The sequence below is a fragment of the Mycetomoellerius zeteki genome, unplaced genomic scaffold, assembly GCF_001594055.1.
Source record: "Mycetomoellerius zeteki isolate Tzet28-1 unplaced genomic scaffold, Tzet1.0 scaffold292, whole genome shotgun sequence".
In the NCBI taxonomy this organism is placed as follows: Eukaryota; Metazoa; Arthropoda; class Insecta; order Hymenoptera; family Formicidae; genus Mycetomoellerius; species Mycetomoellerius zeteki.
The window spans coordinates 39041-64787 of NW_017257274.1; the positions used below are offsets into that span (position 1 = coordinate 39041).

General features: G+C 34.5%; 2 protein-coding genes across 2 annotated transcripts in view; one reads left to right on the top strand and one right to left on the bottom strand.

The window, feature by feature from the left end:
* Positions 1-13080: 13080 nt before the first annotated feature.
* On the top strand, positions 13081-16814 carry LOC108724337 (uncharacterized). The gene is given in 7 exon segments (XM_018450675.1): positions 13081-13151; positions 13243-13447; positions 13704-13888; positions 14645-14806; positions 15055-15220; positions 15912-16060; positions 16604-16814. Coding segments are annotated over 7 exon segments (1149 nt in total).
* A 913-nt stretch (positions 16815-17727) lies between these two features.
* LOC108724338 (uncharacterized) overlaps positions 17728-25747 on the bottom strand; it is an 87019-nt gene continuing 78999 nt past the window's right edge. Inside the window, 10 exon segments of the mRNA XM_018450676.1 lie at positions 17728-18041; positions 18157-18263; positions 18436-18562; positions 19212-19317; positions 19412-19687; positions 21380-21533; positions 21935-22122; positions 22209-22345; positions 24715-24821; positions 25007-25133. Coding sequence (XP_018306178.1) covers positions 17728-18041; positions 18157-18263; positions 18436-18562; positions 19212-19317; positions 19412-19687; positions 21380-21533; positions 21935-22122; positions 22209-22345; positions 24715-24821; positions 25007-25133 — 1643 coding nt within the window.

The following is a 25747-nucleotide window of genomic DNA, read 5'->3' on the forward strand; positions in this document are numbered from 1 at the left end:
GATCGAAATAGAGAAAAGTAGATTAACAAAAATGGGATTTTTAAACGTCCCAAAAGTCAATTACAAAAAGTCTATTTGATTCTTGCATGTGAGCCTGAATTCGTTGAATACCTTCGCGAGGAAGTCTTCATTTAGCTTCCATTGAATGCACCGCTCACAGTTTTACACATGCAATGTTTTATGAGAAATTTCACAAATTCAGTGTTAGAAGCAATGTTCACTGTGTTTCTTTTGTGCAATACAAAATGCAATATGCTTTGAATTGATTAAAAAGCTCATTTAATCTCATCTCATGATCCCCCTCGAGAGAGACATGATAGAGAGGGGGTGAAAGAAGAAAGAGAGCAAGATACGTGAAAGGGAAAAGTAATTCAAGCAGCGTCGTAACAAGGAACATTCCCTCGATTTCAATGAGATCCCCGTTCCTACATCTTCCTCAATCCCGAAGGGAACAAGTATTGTTCGAGCTGATTACATAGTCAACGTATATGGATGTGCGCTGCATATAAGGGAGGGACATACGAATGTAAATTCACGAAATAAGAACGTTCTTGATGTATACTGACAAGAGGAACGGCGCTTCGTAACGACAAGCTCCGGTTTTGGCACAAGAAGAGATTGAATGCGAGTTGGTTTCCTCTCTTCGCGTTATTACCACGTGAAAGTCGTCTTCACTATAAGAACTGTGTATTTTTCCGAGAATTATATTCTAAGAGAGAAGAATATATCACTGTAACAATCTTCACGTACAGATTTACCTTTGACGACGGTCTTTATTTCCAACGAGGTGACGTTTCTTTTTCCTCGACGCCGACAAAGTCGAAGCGAGATATTAACATTTCGAATCAATTTAAATGCTTCGCGTATCGTAATCAGACGCCATATGGCCTTCGACATGTAATCTTGGGGATTCGCGAGGTTGACTGTTTGCATAATGGTGATACAGCAATGGCGACAAAAGGCTGTTATTCATCCTGGAAATTGTGGGGAAAATTAGATATTAACAATTAATATTATTACGAACACGATGTGTAATAAATCTATAAACGATTCGTGACACGGGCAGCCGAGCAAATATTAATATCGTTGCGAGCCCAAGGAGAATTATTTAGGTGGAAATATCAATGACGAGCAATGTCAACATTTTCCGGATTCCGTAACGGAGTGAGTTACGGAATTAATTAACTTAGGAGACATGTTAACGCTACGTGTTAGTGGCTTGTACATCAGCTCTTGCCGTACATGTTTTCGATACTTTGGATACTCAATATTCAAGATTGTAATTATTGAAGCGATAGTAATTACGCAACATGGGTCCGTAAATCGAAAACAATGATCGCAATTGAGCAGTATAATAACTTCAACAAGATAATAACAACTATCAACAGAATAATGATTCGTTACCGCTACATTCCCGGGCAAACGAGATACCGTTATTTCGTAGAGAGAGAAGAGAGAGAAGAGAGAGAGAGAGAGAGAGAGTCCGTAGTTATTAACTACTTTAAATGCAAGTAAATGAGATTTATCGTTCTATTATCGAAGAATTTTTCTTCGTAAAACTTGAAGAATTTTCTGCAGTTAAAAATCATAATAGAATTAAACTGGAAATTAATTCAGGAGGAGTCGATATAATTCTCGATAATAATAGAAAATGGAATATGCGTACCTCATTAATTAACGAAAGATATTTCACCGCAATGGTTTAATATTTAAGAGTATCATTATTATTATTATTAATGATTTATAGGGAATGGAGAAAAGAAGGGCCGGCCGTTAAGCATGAAGAGGGAGAGAGGAAAGGAGAAGGCGATCCAGGCGAGCTCGATCTGACCCCGTATGGCTCGTGTTCGGGAGGCTTTCCCAATCCAGGAATCGATTCACGCACGTGGAGGGCTACGAGCTCGGAAACCAAACAGCCCGCCTCGTGATAGGAGCAACAGTCTCCCGGCGGAACATCGATTAATACCCAGCTGTAGCAAATCGTGGCATAAGCCGCGACCCCCGTCCTTTGTGGGAAACACGTTTTGCTCCGATTAAAGCAACTAATTTAGTCTATGAGGGTATTTTAAACAAATAATTCATCCCTTGAAAACGCAACAATGGGCTTTGTGAAAGGAGCAACAGTCTCCGAGCATCGATTTTAACTCCAAGCAAGTCATGACACGTGTTGTCCTAAGCCGTGGCTCCTGTCCTCAGTAGGAAACACGTTTTGCTCCGATTAAACCAGTTAATATAAACTACAGTTGTAACTATAAGGGTGTCTTATAGTTACCCGTTTCTACCAACATAGTTTAATCTCGATTCAACTAACTCTTCATCTTGTTTCAAGAATTAGGAAAAAATGAAGAGTAAGTAGAACCGAAATTAAAGTTAATCTACATTGGTAGAAACGAGCATTAAACGATTAAGTCATCCCTTGGAAACAAAATAGAGCGCTTCGTGATAGGAGCAACAGTCTCCGAGAGGAACATCGATTAATTCCCAGCTATAATCAATCGTGCACGCGTTGTTCTAAGCCGCGATCTACATCCGGCCCTCCGTAGGAAATACGTTTCGCTCCGAATTAAACTAATCAATAGACTATAAGAGTATATTAACAGATACATTTTCTCTCCTCTCTGCGTTATTCTCTGCTTTCGTAATAATTTTACGTAATTCACGGCCATAAAACAGAATTTCAAATGGGCGAATTACGTAAAATTATTATCCATTCGACACTATACTTACCATTAAATTAGCGCAAAATGGAAGAAAATACAAAGACAGAGACTCGATGGTTTCCCGTTTCCGGAGGAAATTAAATACCAGCTGCACGAGTCTGCACGAGTTCTCAAGAATTCAAAAGAGAAGACAGGCACGCAAGGTGCAATCCTTTGGTATCTCTCAAAGCTTATAAAATCGACATGTGTTGCGGATTATATTACTGGAAAGTTATAATAAATTATGATACAAACTGGTGTGCACCGTGGAAGAAATTGCTCCGCCTCTGCCTGTCTCACGCCCTTCGCTTTTACCTTTAACATAACACGACCTTCGCTTATCAACTTCGTTCACGAAATCTTTGAAGTTTGGAGGAACGCAGAATTTCCTCTACAACCCCAAGATTCAAGCCCTCTCGTATCTTCCTTCCCCCTTCTCTAATTAGTTGCTTCTAGAGGAATGACGACGATGCGAACGTCCGCTAAAGTATCAGAATTATTTTTAATCCAATTACTTTGCCGATTTCTTCTTTAAGTTCTCACATTAGAAGTCTCACTCTGAATCATCCGTGCGATGAAAAGGATGTAAAAGTTAATCTCCAATTCTCTTAGAACTAAGAGAAACTAATAAAAAACTCTTAGTTACTCACCAAACGACTGTCGCAACCTTTCTCGTTGCTCTCTCTCTTCCTATTCACCGCCCTTTCAGAAAATCTCAAAGTCCATAACGCGCGCATTCATTGTAACTCAGTTCGTAATATCGATAACCATCTGCCACGACGCACGATGACATGTCATATATGTTTGTGCATCCCGGGAGTAAATGTACGCACACCTGTACGCACGGCCGAGCAGGTGACAAGCGTGTCACTCGGTTCGGTGATTGGTAGATCGATAGGACTCTTGATTGAGTCTGGTGGTCGGGACCACCCCTGCCGTCTCCGTGATGTCAGCAGCCTCTGGAGTCTCCGAAGCGCGATAAATAAAAGAACAACGATAAGCGGCGAGGTACGGAGGCTCCTATTCACAGACCGGTAACCCTTTCGAGAGTTCGCCGAGGCGAAAGGAGACTTTCCGGCCGCGTGAAGACAATGCACCGGCCTATCTTTATTGCTTATACCCGCTTTTTTTTTCTTTTTTTCTTTCTTTTTTTTTTTTTACGAAGCCGCAACGCGTCAGCGATGCATCGTCAGTGATGTAGATAAAGCGCGTCCCCGACGGCTTTGCACGAGAAGTGGTTCTGATTAAGATCCGCGTACAAAATATCGGAAACTCAATATGCTACATTCAACTGGAGTAAAAATGAGGATGGACGTAATAATGCAGTGCACTGATGGCTAAAATTTAAACTTTGATTGACGCGATTGTTTGCCAACACCGATTAATTGTCACGCTTTATTTATTCAATCTCTGTTCGGATCTTGATGATGGTGCAAGACGAGGATTAAGCAAAGAATAGTTGCGTTCAGCAGAGAAAGCAGCTTTGTAACTGTTGTAAAATTCTTTAATATGATTTGCTCTTAGTTCTTCACCGAATCTAAATGTACAAACCAATTATGTTAAAGAATTTTACAACAATTGTAAAGCTGCTTTCTTTACTGAACTGTCAATGAATAATGATCCTGCATTTACAACATATACAGAAAAAAAATTAAACTTAATTCGGCAATATTATGCTCATATATGTGTAAACAACAATGTTGCAATCAAAGATTTTATTCTTCAGTTAACTGGCTCGTAGCCCTTCTTTTATTTATTGATTAATGTCAGTGTTGTCAAAGACACATTCCAATCACAGCTATTATTTCTAAATGCTTTAATATTACTCTATGATATTTAGTCGTTTACTAACAGTAGACGCACTAAACATCGTGTTTATTTTAAAAATGGAGCTTCCTAAAGAGCATTTTCGACATGCGTTGCTTTTGTTTTTTTAATCAGAAGAAAACGGCGGTTGAAAGTCATAGAATTCTGATAGAAACTTATGATGATATTGCTCCATCAATTGAGATGTGTAAATATTGGTTCTGTCGATTTGAAAGTGGTGATTTCAATGTTAATTAACGATAAAAGCTGGAAAATGCAAATTTGCAAGCATTATTGGACGAAAATCCAGCACAATCCACATCAGAGAATTAAATGTTGATCGTACAAGTTATTAAACGTGATATGTTGTTTAAATAAATCAGTTTTTGAGAAAAAACCCTCAAAACTAAATCACACTCCTAATATTACGTTCCACTTTTAAATAAAGACAATTTAGATAAAATAAAATGATGAGATCACTTTAAAACAATCGCAAAAATGAACGAAAACTTCTCTATATCCTTATCTCCCTTGATAGTCAGTATAAATAATCGTGATAAAAAGTGATGAAAGGCACATGAAGTGCTTTTATTCAATGCATAGCCTATTTTCACTTACGTGCCTTTTATCACTTTTTACGATTATTTACTGACTGTCAGGAGGGCTAAGCATAGTTTTCATCCATTTTTACAAATGTTTTAAAACGATCTCATCATTTTGTTTTATCCAAATTGTCTTTATTTATAAATGGCACGTAACAAAAAGTAACGTGTCATTTCTCGTTTCTGACATCACGACTCAATATGGCTGTGGAGTTTAAGGAGACTTAAACTCTAATGTTTTTTCTGTGTAGTGCGGGAGGATTAGAGGTGACATCTGAGGGACGAATTAGGATAAAACGGATACAGATGCTTGCCTATATTTATTACATATATTAAGGACGGCAAGAAAAAGACGTAGAAAAACGAGAGACTTAATCTGGAATTTGTAATGAATCTCGGATATAGGTTCGTGATATCAAGATGTATAGCACGATTATATCCTCCGTTGAGCTGCGATGAATTAAAAATTTTCCCTGTGAGATGTGCATCAGAATAATTTTCCACGCGATCTCGCGAATTGAATTTCGACCGATTACCGGAGGAAAAAGCTTTGTGAAGAGCCAACGCCCGGCGAGAATACAAAGAGACGGCTAGTCTCGCAAGAGAACCGGGGAAGCTTTTTAGATATAATAAAATAATTATTAATATGGCTCAATTAGAATAAATCAATAAATAAAAGAAGGGCAACGAGCCAATTATACTATAAGATATTTAATAATCGTATATATACAAACGTTTTGACACCGATCAGGTCATTTTCAATGTAAAACAACAAACACTCTTACATAAATTATTGGAAAATTCAGTCAAATTATAATGTCCAGTAAAAAATTCGGTTGTATTCATAATATGCTGTCCATATGTAAAAATATCAAAGGAGATCTCATCTCACTTTTCATAATTCTACAATCTCACAAATAAATAATAAATTAACATTGCATTATAGTTTAAATTATCAATGTACATTTATAGTAAATTAAATTAAAATGCAAATTAAATAAAAATATATACCTTAGATTGTCCTAATGATGTAAGTTAGACGCCGAGAGGAAAACGCAATTAACAAAGTTATATTTAATAAAAAGTAAGTCATAATACAATTGGATGTAACATTTATACTCGACGATGTCAAGCGACGTTATGACAAAAATTATCTTTTTAATATATTTCGCCATAGATGATGACGGAGACGACGATGATGACGGTGATGAACAAAGGTTGAATCAATGACGCCCACGTCAAAATGCTGGATAATAAAAGGGAAAAAAAGATGAGAGAAAAAAGGAAAGAGGCGGTGAAACAACGAGGCTAAATGCCGTTGTCACACCGCCCACTTTCAAGCATACAATAAAAATTTATTTACGCGGCCTTCCGACCCGTATCCGACCTTCGACATAATCCCGACTTTTAAAGTGGCAAAGGGATTTGAATAGAATTTTAAATTGCTACAGGCGTGACTCTTATGACGGCCGGGGACAGATCGTCCAACGCGTGTGTATACACACCACGGATGCACGAAATTTTGTGCAAATCCGCGATGAGCGCAGCCGCGCACGAACGAGATTAAATCCTCTCATTTGTGGAGCTCGTTTCCATAATCGTGTGTCAGATCAAGTGTATGTATTAATAAATCGATCCTGGGCGTGAAATATTTTCCTGGAACCAAATTAAGTTTAATTGCCCTCTCGTTATTCTTATTTCTTCGAACAAGGGAGGTTCATTTAAATCTCTTATTTTTCCAAAAAGATAACACAACTCGCGATAGAACAGAATTTTTGAACGATTGAATTTACTCCTTTTTTATAAAACGTTTTATAATAAGTCTTCTTGAAAAACATGACATTCTCGTTACTGTAATGGTTATTGCGACAAATATCTCCACATATCTCGACTATCGAATTGGTAAGACGCTCTCTCCCCAGACAGCACAAAATATTTATGATAAATATTTATTAATATTCATTTTTTAAAATGTTATATCGATATTTTATACATATTTTATATAAAGCTTTATTCGAAATATTATTAAAATATAAACTAAATATTTTATGTAATATTTATGATGAATATAAACAAATATTTCTAAATAAGTACTTTTTACTTGGATTATAATGTCTCATTAAGTATTTTCGTAGCATTTACTATAACATTTACAATAAATATTTCATAATATTTATAGTAAATGTTTATGATCTGTGCAATCTAAAAAAAAACCACAAAAATATTTAAAATAAATCTTATAAATATTTATAAACATTTTGTAAATATAATATTTTATAAAATATTGTGTGCTGTCTGGGTCACAAAATAGGAAGTTCCAAATTCAAACCCTGGCTGAGATATTTTTTCATAAATTCTTTGCAGTGTTTAAAGATGCTTATTAGCATCATTACTAAATTTACAATCAATGTAATTTGTGACGTTATTATCAGCTTTAGGAATCAATGTGATGTTACAAATGCTTCGTAGCATATGTAATGAGACTTTGACCGCACCATTAATTTATGATTACGCTTCAAATCCGACAAACCGAATTGACGCGCAGTTCATGAAATTGAAAAATATAAATCTTGAATTTATTGTAAGTCTACGTATGAATATTATTAAGCACCAGAATCTGCTTATATCGAAAATAGAATTTTTTTCTTTTATTTGATTTATTCTTATCGGTCTAATTTCCATTTATAATTGATCTATAATAAATTTCAAACTTTGTAAAGTACGAGAAAGAGAGATACGCAATTACAAGCTTGAGTGGCCACTGAAATTGTTTGGTGATGGTGGAATTTTCATGCATGCACGGAGTTGCAATATTCGAACGTAAAAAAGTCAATATTGTGAAGAAAATCATTATGAGTAGGAAAGTGTATTGCCTATCGCAGACTCGATCATAAAGTTTTAATTAAATAATTAAGCGCACGTGTAACCTGAAAACAATCACGAACTATTACGTGCAACATTCTGACTTCTGAAATAATGAAATTTTAGATATTTCGAATCGTCAACTATTATTTTCAGAATTGCAATTCACGATATCGTAAATTGCAACAATTCCGATCTATGAAAACCCCCAATTCCTACAAATTCTCTAAATTTTTCATCTTCCCATATACTTTTCCGTCAAGAAAGGTGACAAAACTTTTTGTAAATGCTTTCTTGTTTTAAAAAAATATTTGTCGCATTCTGCCATACATTCTATTTTATTTTGCAATGCTCGTGTAGCTAATAAGGTACTGTGTGTACGCTTCAAATTGAACCTTCATAATATAAACAAGTCATGCCAACAGGAATGTCAAACAAAAACAACTAAACATGGAAATATTTCAATAGAGGAGAAATGGTATTATAGCCAGTGTAGATATAATAGTCCCTCTTAATATCTCCGCTATTAAGTGACGAATTCTAGCGATTACTTATACAATTGTTAATTGCTTAATAGCTCACTGTTACAGCACGACGCTAATATGCCAATACATAATAGTCAGCATTTATTATAACATATTTTTACTTTCAAACATTTTGAAACGTTTTTTATGATACATTTTAGCATTTAATTACGCATATTTCCAATTCTTCTTAAATGTATTATCACACGAATATATATATGTTTGTTTGTGTTCTTTGTTATTTAACATTTTATTTGGCTATTTCGAGTTATGCAAAGTAAAACAGTAATATGTCATTTTGCTAATGAGGCCCTCTAAACCTCAGGTAGTACAGAATATTTATAATAAATATTAATTATTATTCATTTTTTGAAATATTATATAAATATTTTATACATCTTTTTTTTTTATATAAAGCTTTGTTCAAAATATTATTAAAAGATAAGCTAAATATTTAATGTAATATTTATGATAAATATAATATAAATAAATATTTCTGATAAGTATCTTTTATTTGAATTATAATGCCTTATTAAGTATTTTCATAGCATTTATTACGGTTTACAATAAATATTTCATAATATTTATAATAAATGTTTATAATCTACACAATCTAAACAAAAAAATAATATATATACTCTACTATATTTTAATTTTTTATTAAAAAAAAAAAATTTTGTAATTCTAGTTTTTTTTAAACAAAACCAATTTTAAATTTATTTTTGTGGAAGGTCATATTACCATTCCTGTTTCTCTTCGAGCGATTATGCAGTGTCGCCGTATTTTTATAAATAGCGTCCTAAGTAATAAATATTTCGTAACTTTGAGTCTAGAACCGATTGAATAACATTTTAACAAGTGTAATTGTTAAGTTTTAAGTTAAAATATTGATTATTAACCAAGTTATTGTACAAAAAGTAAATAGGGTGTCATAATACCACCTTTTCTTCTATAATATAAAGACAAAATCGATGTTCGGATCGGAAATATGTATCTATAGAAAATTGTGAAGTACTGTGTCGAGAGTAGAAGACAAATGTAATATTCTGTGGCAAACCTACGAAAAATATGATATACGTGGATAGTTTAATAAGTCAGTGACTTTTTTTTACTAACATTCGACTTATTTCTCAACATAGCCTCCTTTTAAAAACTCACTTATCAAACTGCTCACGTATACACCAATTCGTCGCTCCTTAGATCTAGTAAAGCAAATTCTAAAGGTGCCTGCTCTTCTGTTACAAAAATCAAGGCACCTTCAGAACTTGCTTTATTTGATTTAAAGAGTGACGAATCATTGTTTACGTCGTTCACGAATATATATGTAATGAGAGTACGGATCGAATCTAGGATTCACTGACTACCACTTTTATGAAGAGCCACTCGTCTCTTCTATTCTAAAACCACAATTACTTTTTTGAAAAACATACGCATAGTTCATTTTCGTCCATTTACAAAAAAGATCTCTTTTCACAAAACGACACTACCGTGTTAAATATATCGTTTCGAAATAAAATTTAATGGAAAAGTGATAAATAAATAAATGTTGTCCATCCTGGAAGTATTGCGTCGTTACTTTGATAGAACGGAAGTATAGCGAGATCTATTTCTCCCAGAGGGGCAGACGATCAGCGATTTGTATGGGAAATGATCTTGTTTGTGCGCAGAAGAAAAGCCGATTGATTCGTAATTGGACCTCGTAAATAACCTGATCGCAAAGTAAGCCGATCGCATTTCCTTGCAACACAAATCATTCAGATCATTTATATCAGTTGCATTCATGAAATGAAGCAACAATAACGCGTATATTATACATCAAAAAGATATAGCAAATTCGGTATTATTATTATTATATGTATACAAAATAATACATTGCGATTTCGTATTGTGCGCGAGAGATGTATAACCATATCCGAGATACAAACTCGTTACATTTCCAATATTTATTTAATGACGCGTTCAAAAGGACGGTAATGCAAATGAAAATTAATAATGTTTATACATCTATTTGTCGCCATAAACGCAGCGAAGGGATAAATTTTGAAAGCCTATGGTATAATCCTCAAATGTAATGGGTCGTCGCATCTCGGTACGATGACAAAATTAAACATCGCAAAATCTTACAGGGTGTTAAAAATTATTGACATTATTAATTTAATGTCGCGAGAGTAACCGAAAGTGGCCGCGGCTGTATGTATAATACGATCGATAATGCTTATCGTGGTTTCCATGGATACATCAGTCACAAAACCGAACTGTTCGACGCTTCTCGCAATGGCACATGTAAACTCTCGCTTGTAATCATTGATGATAACATCTAAATTATACAAAGATAAAAAAAAATGCCAGCTCGTTGCTAAGAGTAGATTTGGACCTCACAAGCAAGCGCGAACAAATACGAATGAACAACTGACTTCAATCAGGACGAACAGACCTTATCAAAGTGAATTGTTTGATCGTATTTGTTCGCGTTCGTTTGTTTGTCTGCAGTTTAAAAGAAGGGAAATTCAAGATTCGTTCGGGAATCGTCCCACGTAGAGACCCTCCAATAAGAGTCTGGACAGGAGCTACAGCTTTGCTGCAGTAGGATACTTTTAACAAAAATCTGCGAGAAAGGAGAACATACATTTATTATTTCTTTTTCTGTCTCATTCTGTTCTATCTTTTTCTTATCTATTTCTCTCTCTCTCTCTCTCTCTCTCGAATTGTTAAAACATGGCAGACCAATCAAAAGTGATTTTCTCATATCCAGACTCTTATTGATTGGTATTCATAATCGATTCTTATGTTTACGACTGTCTTAAATACAGTCTTAAGATGTCATAAGCTAATCAGAGGGTTGCCTTAACATCTTAATACATGTTACTTAAGGTCTTAAAAAAAAGAACGGACTGAGTACCGTCCACAATGAAAAAAATTTCTGGTAGAAAATGGACGAATCAGAATTTTCTGGTTAAATTTATTAAAATTCTAGTTGAGATAACCGGAATTCTGGTTAATACAATATTTCTGTTAAAATCTACCAGAATTCTCATTTTTAGTAGAATAATTACATCAATCAGAATTCTAGTTATCTCAACTAGAATTCTAGCAGATTTAACTAGAAAATTCTGATTCGTCCATTTCCCACCAGAATTACTATTTAATCCAACTAGATCATTTTTCTCAGTGCATTGTTTAGCATTTTATTTTAATTTATTTTGTGGAGTTTTTGCAAGTTTTCCCCTCTCAGCATTTTGGAACTAAACCAGACTCTCATTCGGTCCCGCGTACAAAATTTCAATAGCTGCTCGATCGATCGCGGCGGACTGGTACGACGATGCATATCATTCCACGTCCGCACTATTTGCGTATCTATTATCAGGGTATTATCGGGAGTAAACCCCATCAGAATACGGGAAAAGTTGTATCGCCGCGCAATTTCCACTATATTTCAGTATAACGACTGTTTCGCGAATCTTTAAGTATTCCTCGGCAGATGTATAAAGTCGCACACGATTGAAGTTGAATTTTGATTTGATCAAGACCAACCGGTTTACCCATTTTTCGACTCAATAGTTCCGTCGGAAAGTTCATTATTGTCGGTTAGTTTCGCAAATGGGATTCCATCGCGGACATTAACGCGACCACTTAATAGGAGCTAACGATTTGCACTTCAAAGGCATTTCTCGTTTGTAATTCCCAGAAATTATCGACGTTGTGTTGGGCGCGTATTAAGCGAGATCGTCTGACATCAAGGCAACGTTTTGAGCCAATTAATTTATATTAGAGGTCGACCGGAATAGATTCGATCTCAATGAAGCCGAGACGCACTATTCGCTAATAACTCACATTTAAAGGACGATCTGCGTTAATACGAGCAAACAAGCGCCTACTTCTCATAATTTTGAATAAATAAAAATACTGTGTTTTATTGACGTCGTGTATAATAACAAATAGCAGAGATAAAGTAGTTTGCAAAACATTTAAAAGCCTTCGCGTTTAAATACGTGACCTTTCATTCGCGTTTTTTTCTCTATTCGCGGAGAAACGAGCGTCAATAACACTTTGTAATGGAAATTATATTTGTATGCGGTGTGAATATTTTCTCCCTCGCTCGTTGAAATTCGTCTAAAGGGTCTCCCACATTCGGCAACTGCGCGATTCGTTCACGTAAATTGACAATTTAATGCGCTGTAATCGCTAATTTCTCCGTGAAATGACTCGTGTATTTTGTATCATTTTCGAGAGCGTGTAAATTACTTGCAAAAATCGCTCTCAAAAGATTATAATTACTTTTCAGAAGAGTGGAAGAGCAAAAGTACTCAAAGAGTACTTCGATTCCTAGGAAAATATTAATCGATAAATTTCACCGAAGTTCTGACAGCAGAGCGACTCTCTAAGATTCTTTTTATAATTCCTTTTATCATGCTTTGATGTTCGTCAAACTTCGATTCAACTAGTAACTCGTGGGATTTGAAAAATCCGAATCTAATGCCACACTTGCCACCAGCTTACAGAACTAAAGACATTCTCAAGAATGGAGTAGAGATCGCTGAAGAGTAGAGTTCCCGTGCAAAGGAAGTGGGTCGAGTGCACCAACACGAAATGTATGGTGCGATGAGACCCGTGTACTCTAATATTACCGAGATTTTGAATATGATTGTGCTATGCAAACGGTGAGTACTCGTGGTGAAAGTTATAAACTATGACTGTTACAAACCGTAGTGCGATTTAGAATATCTGGGACTGACGACGATTTAATTGTAGAACGAGATCCTTGAAATACTCTGGCCGATACAATTACGGGCTGTGGACGATCGAGTCGAGTATCCTGAGCATTATCGGATATACCGTGGTCATACCAGTAGTTTCCGCACTCGGAATAATCGGAAACTCCCTAATCCTTGCGGTCCACTTGAAAGCGAAGACATACTTGAAAGGGTCAACATACATACACGTATTTAGCAGGTCGGTGTAAACATCGGAATCAGCCATGAATTAACGAGGAATTTACCCGCCATCCAGATTTGTTATTGTTATTCGCTCGGAGAGAATCCTCCGTAATCACCCTTAATGACAATTATGTACTGGTCGCCGTACTGGTCGCAAGCGAGGATTTTGAATAATTGGAATAATTCAATATGTTCGACTTAAAAATATCCTAAGTAATATTAATTATATATCAATGTTATAATTGCATCAAGAATTTCCATATGATTTTTATACAGTGCTTACGACTTCGGATCACTTGCGTCCTGCTCGTTTTCTCCGGTCTGGCCAGGGGCATTTTTCGTTGCTACAAAGGCTGGTTGGAATTCGATGCGTTCGTTCACTTTCCGATCGGCTCCATTACTTCAAACATCACAGTCTGGGCCGCATTAGGCGTGAGCGTCAGATTAATAATAGTCTGCAGGTAAAGATTTTCTGTAGAAATCATAATAATTATTCTCGAAGGTAAAGATTTAAAAATTGTAATTATATGTACAAATCAATTAAGTAGGTATAAGAAAAGGTCAATGTAGGCTACATTTACACCGTGCGCTTAGTCCGCGACCTATACAATAGGTGTCTTTGTTTAACCTACAGGATAAACAAGGACATCTATTGTATATACCGCGGTCTATGCGCGGTGTAAACGTAGCCATAGTCAAGGCTAGATCTTAGTTTCTATATAATATTTTTACAATATATTGTAACAATTGAAACTCGTAATACAGGCAAATGAGAGTGAATTATAATAATACTGCGTGGTTATTAGCGCCAAATTAACAATGCAATTTTTTACTGCAAACCGATGGTTTTGATTATGTACATACAACTTAATTCTTCGAGTGTATCGGCTCGTTTCGAACCATCTTCAGCGAAATCATTTCAGAGTGTATCCGGAGACAAAGTTTTCATTATAAATGTAAATCGGATGAGTCTCTTTTTACAATACTTTTTATTTATTTTATAATATTTTTATTGTTTATTTTTACAAATATTTTTGTAATATATATAAATATTATAAAATAAATATTAATTTATTTTATAAAAAATATCTTTTGTAAATTCTAAATCATCTTTCTGTTATATTGATTAACTTTATTATTGAGTTATATGTATTTTATTAGCAAAAAAACGATGTTTTGGAGAGTTGAAATAATTTGACGAGGTTCAATTCTCACAGCATGCCGCGACGCAAATCACCTAGATTCTGCAGGCAGGAAGTAGCGCGCAAGCTGATGATTTTCGCTACCTTCTTCGCCATTTTGATCAACATGCCATACTGCTTCATGTACAAGTACAACGAACGTGGGGAACTGGTAACGACCAACTTTTTTCACTCGCGGTAAGAAACGGCGATAACGATGATGATGATCACGAAAAAGTATACTGGTGCATATATCCAATTCCCCAATTCCCAATCAATTCCCATCCCAAAATATTTTCAGCCACCCCCAACCTTTCACAGAGATCGCATTAATATCTCTTATCCCTTATATTTCCAAAACAACGATATTTCATCAGTTATGCTTTCACGAATTTAATTTGGTTTGAAAACCTGAATCAAATATAATATCGAAATGATTTTTGCAGGTGATTCAATCTTCAAAATTGGCTTCAATTCATAATATTTGGCCTCATACCAGCCGTATATTTGCTTATCGCAAATCTCATTATGATATGTTTCGTGAGAAGGACCTTCAAACAGAGAGAGATGTTGTTGAAACGCAAAAACATACGCGAAGGAAATCGTTTGCGGGTAATTACGTTAGTGCGAGAATCCACGGAGATGTTTACCGTACAAGTTTGCGTGACAAGTCCTAAAAAAAAGACTGCAAATCGTGTTTTGTAATTAGTTCCTAAAAACACGCCTTCAGACAGGTTAGAGTGTTAAACAGGAGTTTTTCTATTGTGGACTATAGAAATCGTAATCAGTTTTGGACTCGCGCTGTGCCACTTCATTCTATCCTACTTGGGAAACTGAATGGGGAGGTTGTTGTACTCCACCACTTTAGAGCGTCTCGGAATACGATTTGCATGAAACTCATCCGAGAACCGAGTGGTATCCGGAAACAGAGTCTCGCGCGAGTCATTGTTGTCTCGCGTAATTGGAAAAGTTTCCCTCAAAAACCGACGATGACATCGCTGTCTTTGCGAGCGCAATTATTAAAACTTTGTTGTCGCTTTCGCTGCAGCGTAGATCGCTTTCATAGCTTTGAATAGAGCGTCATCCGATTGACATTGATTCACCTATCAATAGTAAATAGCTCGTATCTTTTCTTTTCTGATTGTCGATATTAATTATTGATTTAATATTTTTCTATATTAGAGTCAGCAATTGTAGGTCGTCCAGTATTACGTGAAATTACGTTTCTAGAAATACATATGTCTCTGAAAGATATTTCAAAGATGTCTCGTTTGCTTCGTTTTATCGCATTGATTTCTATTAGGATCAAGCCCGGCTGACGATCATGCTGGTCGGCATCGTATTTCTGTTCCTTGTGGGCGAGCTGCCAACTCATTTGGCGTCGCGACGCAGCGCCGTGTCTCTGTTTTACGGTGGTGATCTCTTCAAAGTTCGGGAGGATTTCATGGAAAGGTAAGGGGCGAAACGTGCTACGCGTCGCGACGCAACCATTATTAAAGCAGTCTCAGTCAAAATAGGGAGTTTTTACAATAACGCTAAGGTCACGTTATTTTCTTTTTAACAACTAATTAAGAAAAGGATAACGGGGACTTTAGCATTCACCGTATCTGGATAAACGATAATGCAAAAACTCCCTAATAATACGTGCGTTGTACGCAGAATGTTTTTCTCATGTAACGCTGTTAAAAGAGAAACGCTGTCAAAAAATATAATTTTCGTTATGAAAAGTAAAGAAACAAAAATATGATATGCGACGTTCGAGTCTGTTAACTCCGAAGGTATTTTGAATTTAAATCGAAATGACGACGAGATTGTGAAGGATATAGTCGTTTCCTTCAAAGTATATAAATAATTAAACTTTAGTGCATAAATAAGTGCAGAAATAATTAAACTTTGTATATGTAATTAAACTCACCCAAATTAAAATACATGTGACGTGACACGCGTTCTTATGTTTCACCGATAATTTATTCATTTTGTGATATATTCCTGCAGCTTCCGTATGTGGGCGACTCTTCTCAACGCGCTAGCGAGTTTGACGAATTTCATACTTTATTGTGTGCTCAGTCCATACTTTTTCGTGCATTTAAAACGCACGTTAGTTCCGGAACATACTGTGAAAAGGAAACATGATAGGAGAGGACCAATTGCTTACTTCCATCAACAACCAGACGACAAAATGAAATGTGAAATATTCGTATTATAGCATTTCGATAACAATAATTAATGATCCAATTTATCTACAGATCTTCATTGAAAACACAACACTACAATAGATACAGTAATCACGCAGAGTGAGCCACAAGAGCCAATTGTTGTTATAGTAATAAATAATTATAAGTAATTACTCTATATAATAATTAATAATCGTAAATATTATACACTGATAAAAGGTAATAGCATACAAATGTATTTTGTTTAACGTATTCGTGTAATATTTAGTAAATACCACCAAATATAATAATAATAAGCAACTGTTTAGAAATATATGATAATTAGAAAAGTAAAATAATTTTAAAAAAATAAAATTAGCGATTAATTAGTTTTGGTTATATAATTGAAATTTGATTGAAAACTATTTCACCAAAACTTTAGTTAATTATCATCTAGGCTTGATAATTATTAACAAACTTTTTTCAGTGTACACATCGCATATTTATCATTTCTTCAAGAATAGGTATAAATGTAGGTATAAATATATTAAAGAAATAAAAGATTAGAGAGAGAAAGAGAGAGAGAGAGAGAGATTAAACATAACGCACAACAGATACAAATAAAATATAGGACATATTATATGTCATATTTTATTTATATCCATCATGAGTTATGTCTAATCTCTAGTCCTAATTTTTTTATTCCTTTAATAGGTATGTACTATTTTTTCTTATTCCTAAGGGTGCATCCAGACTATCGAGCGAGCCGAGCCGAGCCGAGCCTACGTCCACATTCAAAGCTTTGATGTAAACCTATATTCATTTTGATAATGTGGATGTAGGCTCGGCTCGCGGCTCGATAGTCTGGACGCACCTTAATATTTCTTCCATTATGTGCAGGATTATAATATAAAAAAAAATTTTTTTTAATTTTCAAATATCAGTTCGATTAAAGTAGACTGCGACTTAAAATCTAACATGTTTAATGTGATACATATTATCAAGGTTCGTTGTTCTACGTTGGTTAAGAACTGGTTGATACCTGACGAGAACACGCGTGTCATCCGATTCCTGACAGTTTCGCAGCTTTCGTAGTTGAACTTCCTCTTTAGCGGGAATCGATAGAAACATTTCAGACGCCGGCAGCAATTTCGTACGTGATTGTTCCTGCCATTTGCGAATTTGTCTTCTAAAGAGCTGCCTAGCCAAGAGATAAGCCAGCTCGATTACACTCAACACGGAACCACCGAGACAGAGACCAAATATACCGCCGAAGGATGCTGTAATAATTCGTGCGATTTCGTTAGAATCAACCGAGTAAAATTAATTCAAACGAGATCAAAGACAAATGAATTCTCTCTCGCCAGCTAATCGAAATATTGGAATCTAACCCACCGAGGAGTGAATCCCAGCTGATGATACTTTCCTTGCGATATTCGACATACGACACATCGCCGAAAAATACGTACACAAAAGATATATTATTAATATCGAAACCGTGCCTAAAAATATAATAAGATATGAAAATAAAATATAAACATATAATCTCTTCACAACTCAATAAGAAGTTATTATTATTATTATTATGAAAAGTTCATGAAAATAATATAAATAATCACATATCACGAAGAAAAAGCTAACGTTCTTTTCATTAAAAACAACGAGTAGACTCACATTAGATCAGAATCAAATCCCACTTTCTCCATTTTAACATCTTCTGAACTGATAGTATATAACATGTCTGTGCACTGGGGCAGACAATTTTTGCAATATTTCTTATTCACGTAATCTGGTATCAATTCTAAATTTAAAAAAAACAACACTGTGTACAATTCTATATAACCAGATATATTATACGATATATATCTAATTATAATATATGTATAATAAATATGTTTGAAATCGTTTTCTTACTTCGGACGCTCAAAAGGCAATTTACGTCAGGCAAGTAACATGTCCTCATTCCCTTTCCTATCAATACACAAGACCATAACGTTACGTAGTTATCATGTTAATTATAAGGTATTATTATATGGTATCAACCCTCCATCTGCACTCTAAATTTTTGTTTAACCCAAGTTTTATTCTTTGTTCTTTACACTTTGAAGAAATGTTGAAAAATTCGAAGTTACTTGTCATCAGCATCTCTATTACAAATGCCACAGCCAACAAGATATTTTAGGAGGGAAAACATTCGCTCTCCTTTATTTCAGAAAAATTTAAAAGTGAAATTTCACTTATACCAAAAAAAATCCAGATTACAGACTAGGATTTACTTAATATTTATATACCATCGTATTAACGCATCTCTAAAATGTGTCTCCTTTTATCAGATATAAAGTTATAAAATTGATAAAAGTGAGATTGAAGAATACAGCACCTATACGTTGCTCCAAAGGAGAAATCTACTCTATTAGATAATTTTGTATCTCTTTTTTGTGAACACTCACGTTTCTCCGGATAGTAAAATGGCAGGCAGCCGCACAGATGATGTGTGTGCTCGGCTATACAACCCGATATGCACGATTGATGGCTATAGCGAATCTCGCCCGGTATCTGCAGGTGTATTCATTACAATTACGTGAAATATGGAAGGCGAGAGTTTACAGCGGTTATCGCGTTAAACAACGCTCAATCTAAGTCAAAGGACACATAATTTTACCTCGTTGTGGAAGTAACACAAACGTTTCTCCAGAGGGATGGCCCTCAAACTTTCCATAGCTCTGATAGACGTTCCAGTAACGGATATCGCCAGGACGTGACCGGATGTCACGGCTGTAATGTGTGCACCAATGTCGGGAAAATCAATTGGATCGTGTATCATGATGGAAGCTCCTACAAAAGGGCGCGAAGTAGCTTTGTACATGTCGGGTTCGATATTTAAGGCGACCGCGAGTCCCACGTCGCGGCCGCTTCCGGGCGCGTTCTGTAAAAGAAAAGTTTATCATGTACAATTACAATATAATCAAAATTAGAGACTATAACAGAATCTGACCACGAGCGAGTTTACCAAAGTTCTACAAGAGAGAAAGATATATATCTCTTCATATATATATATAATATCTCACTTTAACTTATACTGTCTCACTCTGTGATCTTAACTAAGATTATGGAGTAAAATGATATAAGATAAAATGAAATAATATATGTATAGGTAGATAGTATATACACATATAGATGTACCTTTCTCTCTCATGGGATTTTGACAAAATTATTCTGGATGGGCTATTTGAAATATTTTTATTTGAGAAACAACATTTGTAAGATAATTGTATTTTGTATTTCAGCGGAACATATGCAAATATTTTGTATTTCGTATTTCAAATACTAGGAAGGGGGAAGGATTGAAAATCAATCTTATTATTTTAATTACAAAAATGATTATTGTAGGACGCGTAAAAGACATATAGCGGTTATTTCGGTTATGAGATATGCGGCAAAAATGCAAGTGTTTCAAAAAGTTCTTTTTTTATACGAAAAATGAGTATTTCGGATTTCTAATATCTTTTTGTAGTAGTAGACAGTATAGAGTTTTTACTGATATAGTTCGTTTACCTTAAAAATAGTAAATAATAGATACTTAATAAATTAAGTTAGGTGCGGCGTATATACCGGAGTTACGCTATATTATAGGATTTCTAGTCAAAATCAATGCAAGAATATCGAGTGTTACCAATATTGTGTGCACACCCGGTAAATCATCATCAGAAGTGTTATTGCTGGATAATGACCTGCAGAATAATAACGAAAGCGTAAAATACATGTTTAAATGTCCGTATCGGATTAGTGCCGAAGGTTTGTCGATTTTTCTATCAAGCTTTTGTACGTGCTTCTATTTTTGTATCAGATAAAACTAAAGAACCAAATTATTGTAATTAACGGTCTCTCAAAATTTAAAAACGTTTCAAAATGTACAAGGCAAATGAGAGTTATCAGGTGCAATATTAGAAATAATAATAATATTTAGATAACGTATAATAAAATTAACACAGTGTTAATTTTATTATAATTATCTAAAAATATTATTATTATTTCTGTATTGCGCTTAATTAACTACGCCCGACTCTCATTTACCTTATACACTTTGAATCGTCAAAGAACCAAAGTTTTCTAAAGATTAAAGCAAAGACCTTCCTTCCAGATGAAGCAAAGGCGATTATGCTGAAACTTTATTTGCAACTTTATACTTCCGACAAATATGACGAACCTTTTGCACCAACTTAGCATTTCATACAGTAAAGCAACGTTCCAGCAACATTACAAACATTGCAGCAATGTTGCTTTTTTATGTATACAACATATATACAAAATAACGTAGCGTCAAAGAAACGATACGTATTTTCGAGAATTTTCTCGCGACAATTACATGAGTCCATCATAGTGAGAATTGAAAGCGCAACAGAAACCCTCCCTGGACTTGACGGTCTTGAAGATCTTACTGCAATCGTGAACTTTGCCGATCCAAGCGCATCTCAGCAACAACGCGCTGCAAGGTTGCATCAACTGCGACAGACATTAATTCTTAATTCGAATCTTTTTTCGCCATCTGGATGGAACCTATGATTAATCTGCATCTTCTTGGAGACACAAATTAATCATTAGAACAATCATTTTTTACCTGCTCCATGAGCCCTTCGACCGTCATGTTGAGTCTATTGAGCAGCTGCCTCGCAGTCGTATTGTCTATAGAGATATTGTTGGGTCGTATTAATTTCATTAGGGATGAAAAAAATTTATCGCTGTTATTCGTGGTGAACCCTGCATCCCTGTATCTATTGAATCGTGCAAAATCAAAACGTAACATCGGACATGGGGATTTAACTTCATCGATCCAAAATTAATTTTCGCACATAGGTTGTCACATTAAATAGGTACGAAAAATTTGTCATATCAAACACCTTTTATTGAAGAAAACTGAAAGAAAGATTAGCAAAACCGAAACAAAATTGCAGAATAAATTTTTTCAACTAAACAGACATTTTTAATTCCATTTTCTTTTTCAAGAATTTCAATTTTTTTTTAACTTTGTACGTATGTCAGATATTTGCGATATCCTATTATGGTAAGGAACTTTAATTTTCTAATTTATTAATACAAGAGTTCATGATAAACGACGAACCCTTCGCACCTCAAATGAATATATCAAAATAGATATCTTATTAATATCGCTTACAAAATCTTGGCAATAAGGTCGGCGTGTGGACGGTAGACCTTATTATTATTACATATGGTGACTGCTGGAAAAGGCATGTCCCATATCGGTTTTGACGTGTAAATAGTCGTCACTATGGGATTGTTCGAGTAATTGGCCCACAAGCGTGACATCAATATAGCGCAGAACACGATGGCCGACATACAAACCTATCGAATATAAAAATAAATTACGTTTCCTGGGCGATATTTCTGAGTTTACTTTTGCGCTTTTGAGATTATTATAGGATCCTCACCAGGAACCAGAGAATATTCTCGATTATCGACGTTCCATCTATACTTATGTACCGAAAACCGTGCAGATTCGTATTCTTACAATATACATTAAACCAGCCCAGATGTTTTTTCACGTATGCTAGACATTTGCGATATCCTATCACGATATGTAAGATATTAATTTGTTTTCGAAGATATATAAATAATTACTAAATCCGTACTGGATATTAATAAGCACCAATATGTATAAGCACCAATAAATGGAAGTGATATTAGTGTCTCACCATGGTTTACATTGTCGAATTTGGATTTCTTATTCCAATTGGGCTTCATGGTTTTTGAAGCTATCGCGTTAATGCTTATAACTGCCACTTGCCAAGAGAACTACCGAATGACTAAACATTTTGCCGAACGCGTACTGTAATTTCTTTGGCCAGCGACTACCCTTCATTTCCGATTCGGTCGTTGTATGCCATTTAATTTTCCATCAATATCCCTAAGTAAATTTGATGAAATGATATTAAGATCCAAGTAATGTTTTCACCTGAATGCCCAATCTATTTTGATTATCTACTTGCGAAGATCGCGGATTTTAGGTCGAATATTCCATTATGAAACTTAATAATTTAAGATTTATTACGTTCGATTAGTTTTCTGATAAGTAATTGAAAAGAATCTCTTTTAAAATGCGACAAATTCATCGTACAGTCAAATCAAGGTATAGGTATCTCTACAAATCTAAAGCATTTCATGTACTATCGTTTCTAATTATTCGGCTAATTTTTTTGCTAAGTAATTGAAACATTTACGGCTATCATTTTTTTTATAAACGTGATATATTTCATATATTTAGATCTAGACATGTCATATACAAGTCCGAGACAGGGTAATTATGCAGTTTAGGGGAGCCCCCCCAATGACCTTGACCTTGACATATATTGTCAAGAGGTCATCGCCCTGAGTAACCTTGAGGAAGTTTTAATCATCGGACGTTGCTCGTTAAGAAGTTATAAACAAAAAAAGTTTAAGAAATAACTTCTTGTTTCTACTATATGAAACTTGTGCGCCCCTTTGCAGGGAGGAGAGGGGGGTGAGAGTCGACTTACTTTTATTTACAAAGAACTTTTATAGTTTTTCAGACTTTCTCATTTAGAAAAATTATTATTATTATTAATATTCACCTGGTATCAAATCACAATAGTTAGTGTCAAAAGCAACAGCAGGACGAGTTTAACTTAACCGATTTGACGATTAACTTGATAAAAATATCAGTGTTTCTGTTTGTAATAACTTTTATTTAACAAATAAATGTAATGATTAGTGATCCTATTTATCTATAAATCTTCAGTGAAAATCCAATAGATATAATAATCACGTAAAGTAAGCCACAAAGGCCTATTGTTTCTTATAATAATAAATAATCGTACGTAATTACTCTACGTAATAATTAATTAATAATCGTAAACATTATACACTGAAAAAAGGTAATAGCTAACAAATGTATTTTGTTTAACGTATTAGTGTATATATACAATATTTAATAAATATCACCAAATATAAATAAGTAACCAACTGTTTGATAAGACATGATAATTAAAAAAGTAAAATAATTCAAAAAAAATAAATTAGCATTTAGTTAATTTTAGATATATAATCAAACATTTGATTAAAATTATTTCGTTAAAGCTATATTAGTAACTATCGTCTAAGCTTGATAATTATTATCGGAATTTTTTTCAGTGTTTATTTTCACCGCATATTTTCTATTTTTCAGATCCTGTGCATAACGGCAGAAATATTACATATTAAAGAAATAAAAAAATTCAGACTACAAATTAAATATAACGCATAATAGATATATATATATATATATAAAATATGACATAATATGACTTATTTTTATTTGTATGTTATCATATAATATGTCTTACATTTTATTTTTATCTATTGTGCGTTACATTTAATTTCTATTCTCTTAATCTTTTATTTCTCTGCATTTATACCTACTTGTTCTTTATATTTCTTTTTGTGCGAAGGGCTTTAACCATAAATAAATTTTTTAACGACTTATCAAAAATCAAGTCGATTAAAGTAGACGGTGATTTAAAATTTGACATGTTTCATGTTGTCGAGATTTGTTATTTTACGTTGGTGAACGATCGGTTGATACCACGTGACGAGAACACGCTTGTCAACCGATTCCTGACGGTTTCGCGGCTTTCGCAGTTGAACATTCTCTTTAGCGGGAATCGAGAAAAACACTTCCGACGCCGGCGGCAATTTCATACGTGTTTGTTCCTGCCATTTGCGAGTCTGTCTTCTAAAGAGCTGCCTGGCCAAGAGATAAGCCAGCTCGATTACGCTCAGCACGGAACCACCCAGACAGAGACCGAAGATACCGCCGAAGGATGCTGTAATCATTTGCGCGATTTCGTTACATTGTTCCAAGTAAAATTAATTCAAGCGAGATCAAAGACAAACGAATTCTCTGTCGCCAGCTATTCGAAATATTGGAATCTAACCCACCGAGGAGTGAATCCCAGCTGATGATACTTTCCTTGCGATACTCGACGTACGACTCGTCGCCGAAAAATACGTATACGAAAGACACATTATTTTTATCGAAGCCATGCCTACAAATATAAAAAGTATAAGAAGCAAGTATCAGAAAAAGGTATAAGAATATCTCTTCATATCTCAATTAAATGCTACTATTATTATTAAAAATTTGTGAAAATAATAAATGAATAATTATCACGAGACATGTCACGAAAAAAAGCTAACGTTCTTTTCGTTAAAGACAGTGATGTAGACTCACATTAGATCAGATTCAAACCCCACGTCCTCCATTTTAACATGTTCTGGATTGATAGTGTATAACATATCTGAGCACTCAGGCAGACACTTTTTGCAATGTTCCTTATTCACGTAATTTGCTACTGACTCTGAATTTTGAAAAACAACAATGTATATCTATGATTCTGTATAATCAGATATACGAAATATCTAATTATATTATATGTATAATTAATAGGATGTGTGAAGCCATTTTCTTACTTCGAATGTTCAAAAGGCAATTTAAGTCAGGCAAGTAACATGTCCTCATCTCCTTATCTGCCAACCCATTGAAGATTATAACGTTTGTAGTTATCGTATTAATTGTATTGTTTTTATATTATATATAGTATTAACCTTCAATCTGCATTCTAGGTCTTTTTTGTTTAGTCTAAATGTTCTCTATTGTAGGCTTTTAAAAAAGTGTAGAAAAATTCGGCGTTATTTTTCAATATTTTTTATAGACGCTACTCTTAACAAAATATTTTAGAAAGAGAGGGGTGGAAGGGAAATATATATATATATAGAGAGAGAGAGGGGAACCAAATTCCACCCTCTTTTATTATTTCGGAGAAATTTAAAAGTGGTATTTCAATTGTACCAAAAAAGATCCAGATTACAGATAAGGGTTTATTTATATATCATCGATTGTCGTATTAACGCATTTTCAAAATGTCTCCTTCTATCAGATGGAATTATAAAATTGATAAAGTTGAAATTGAAG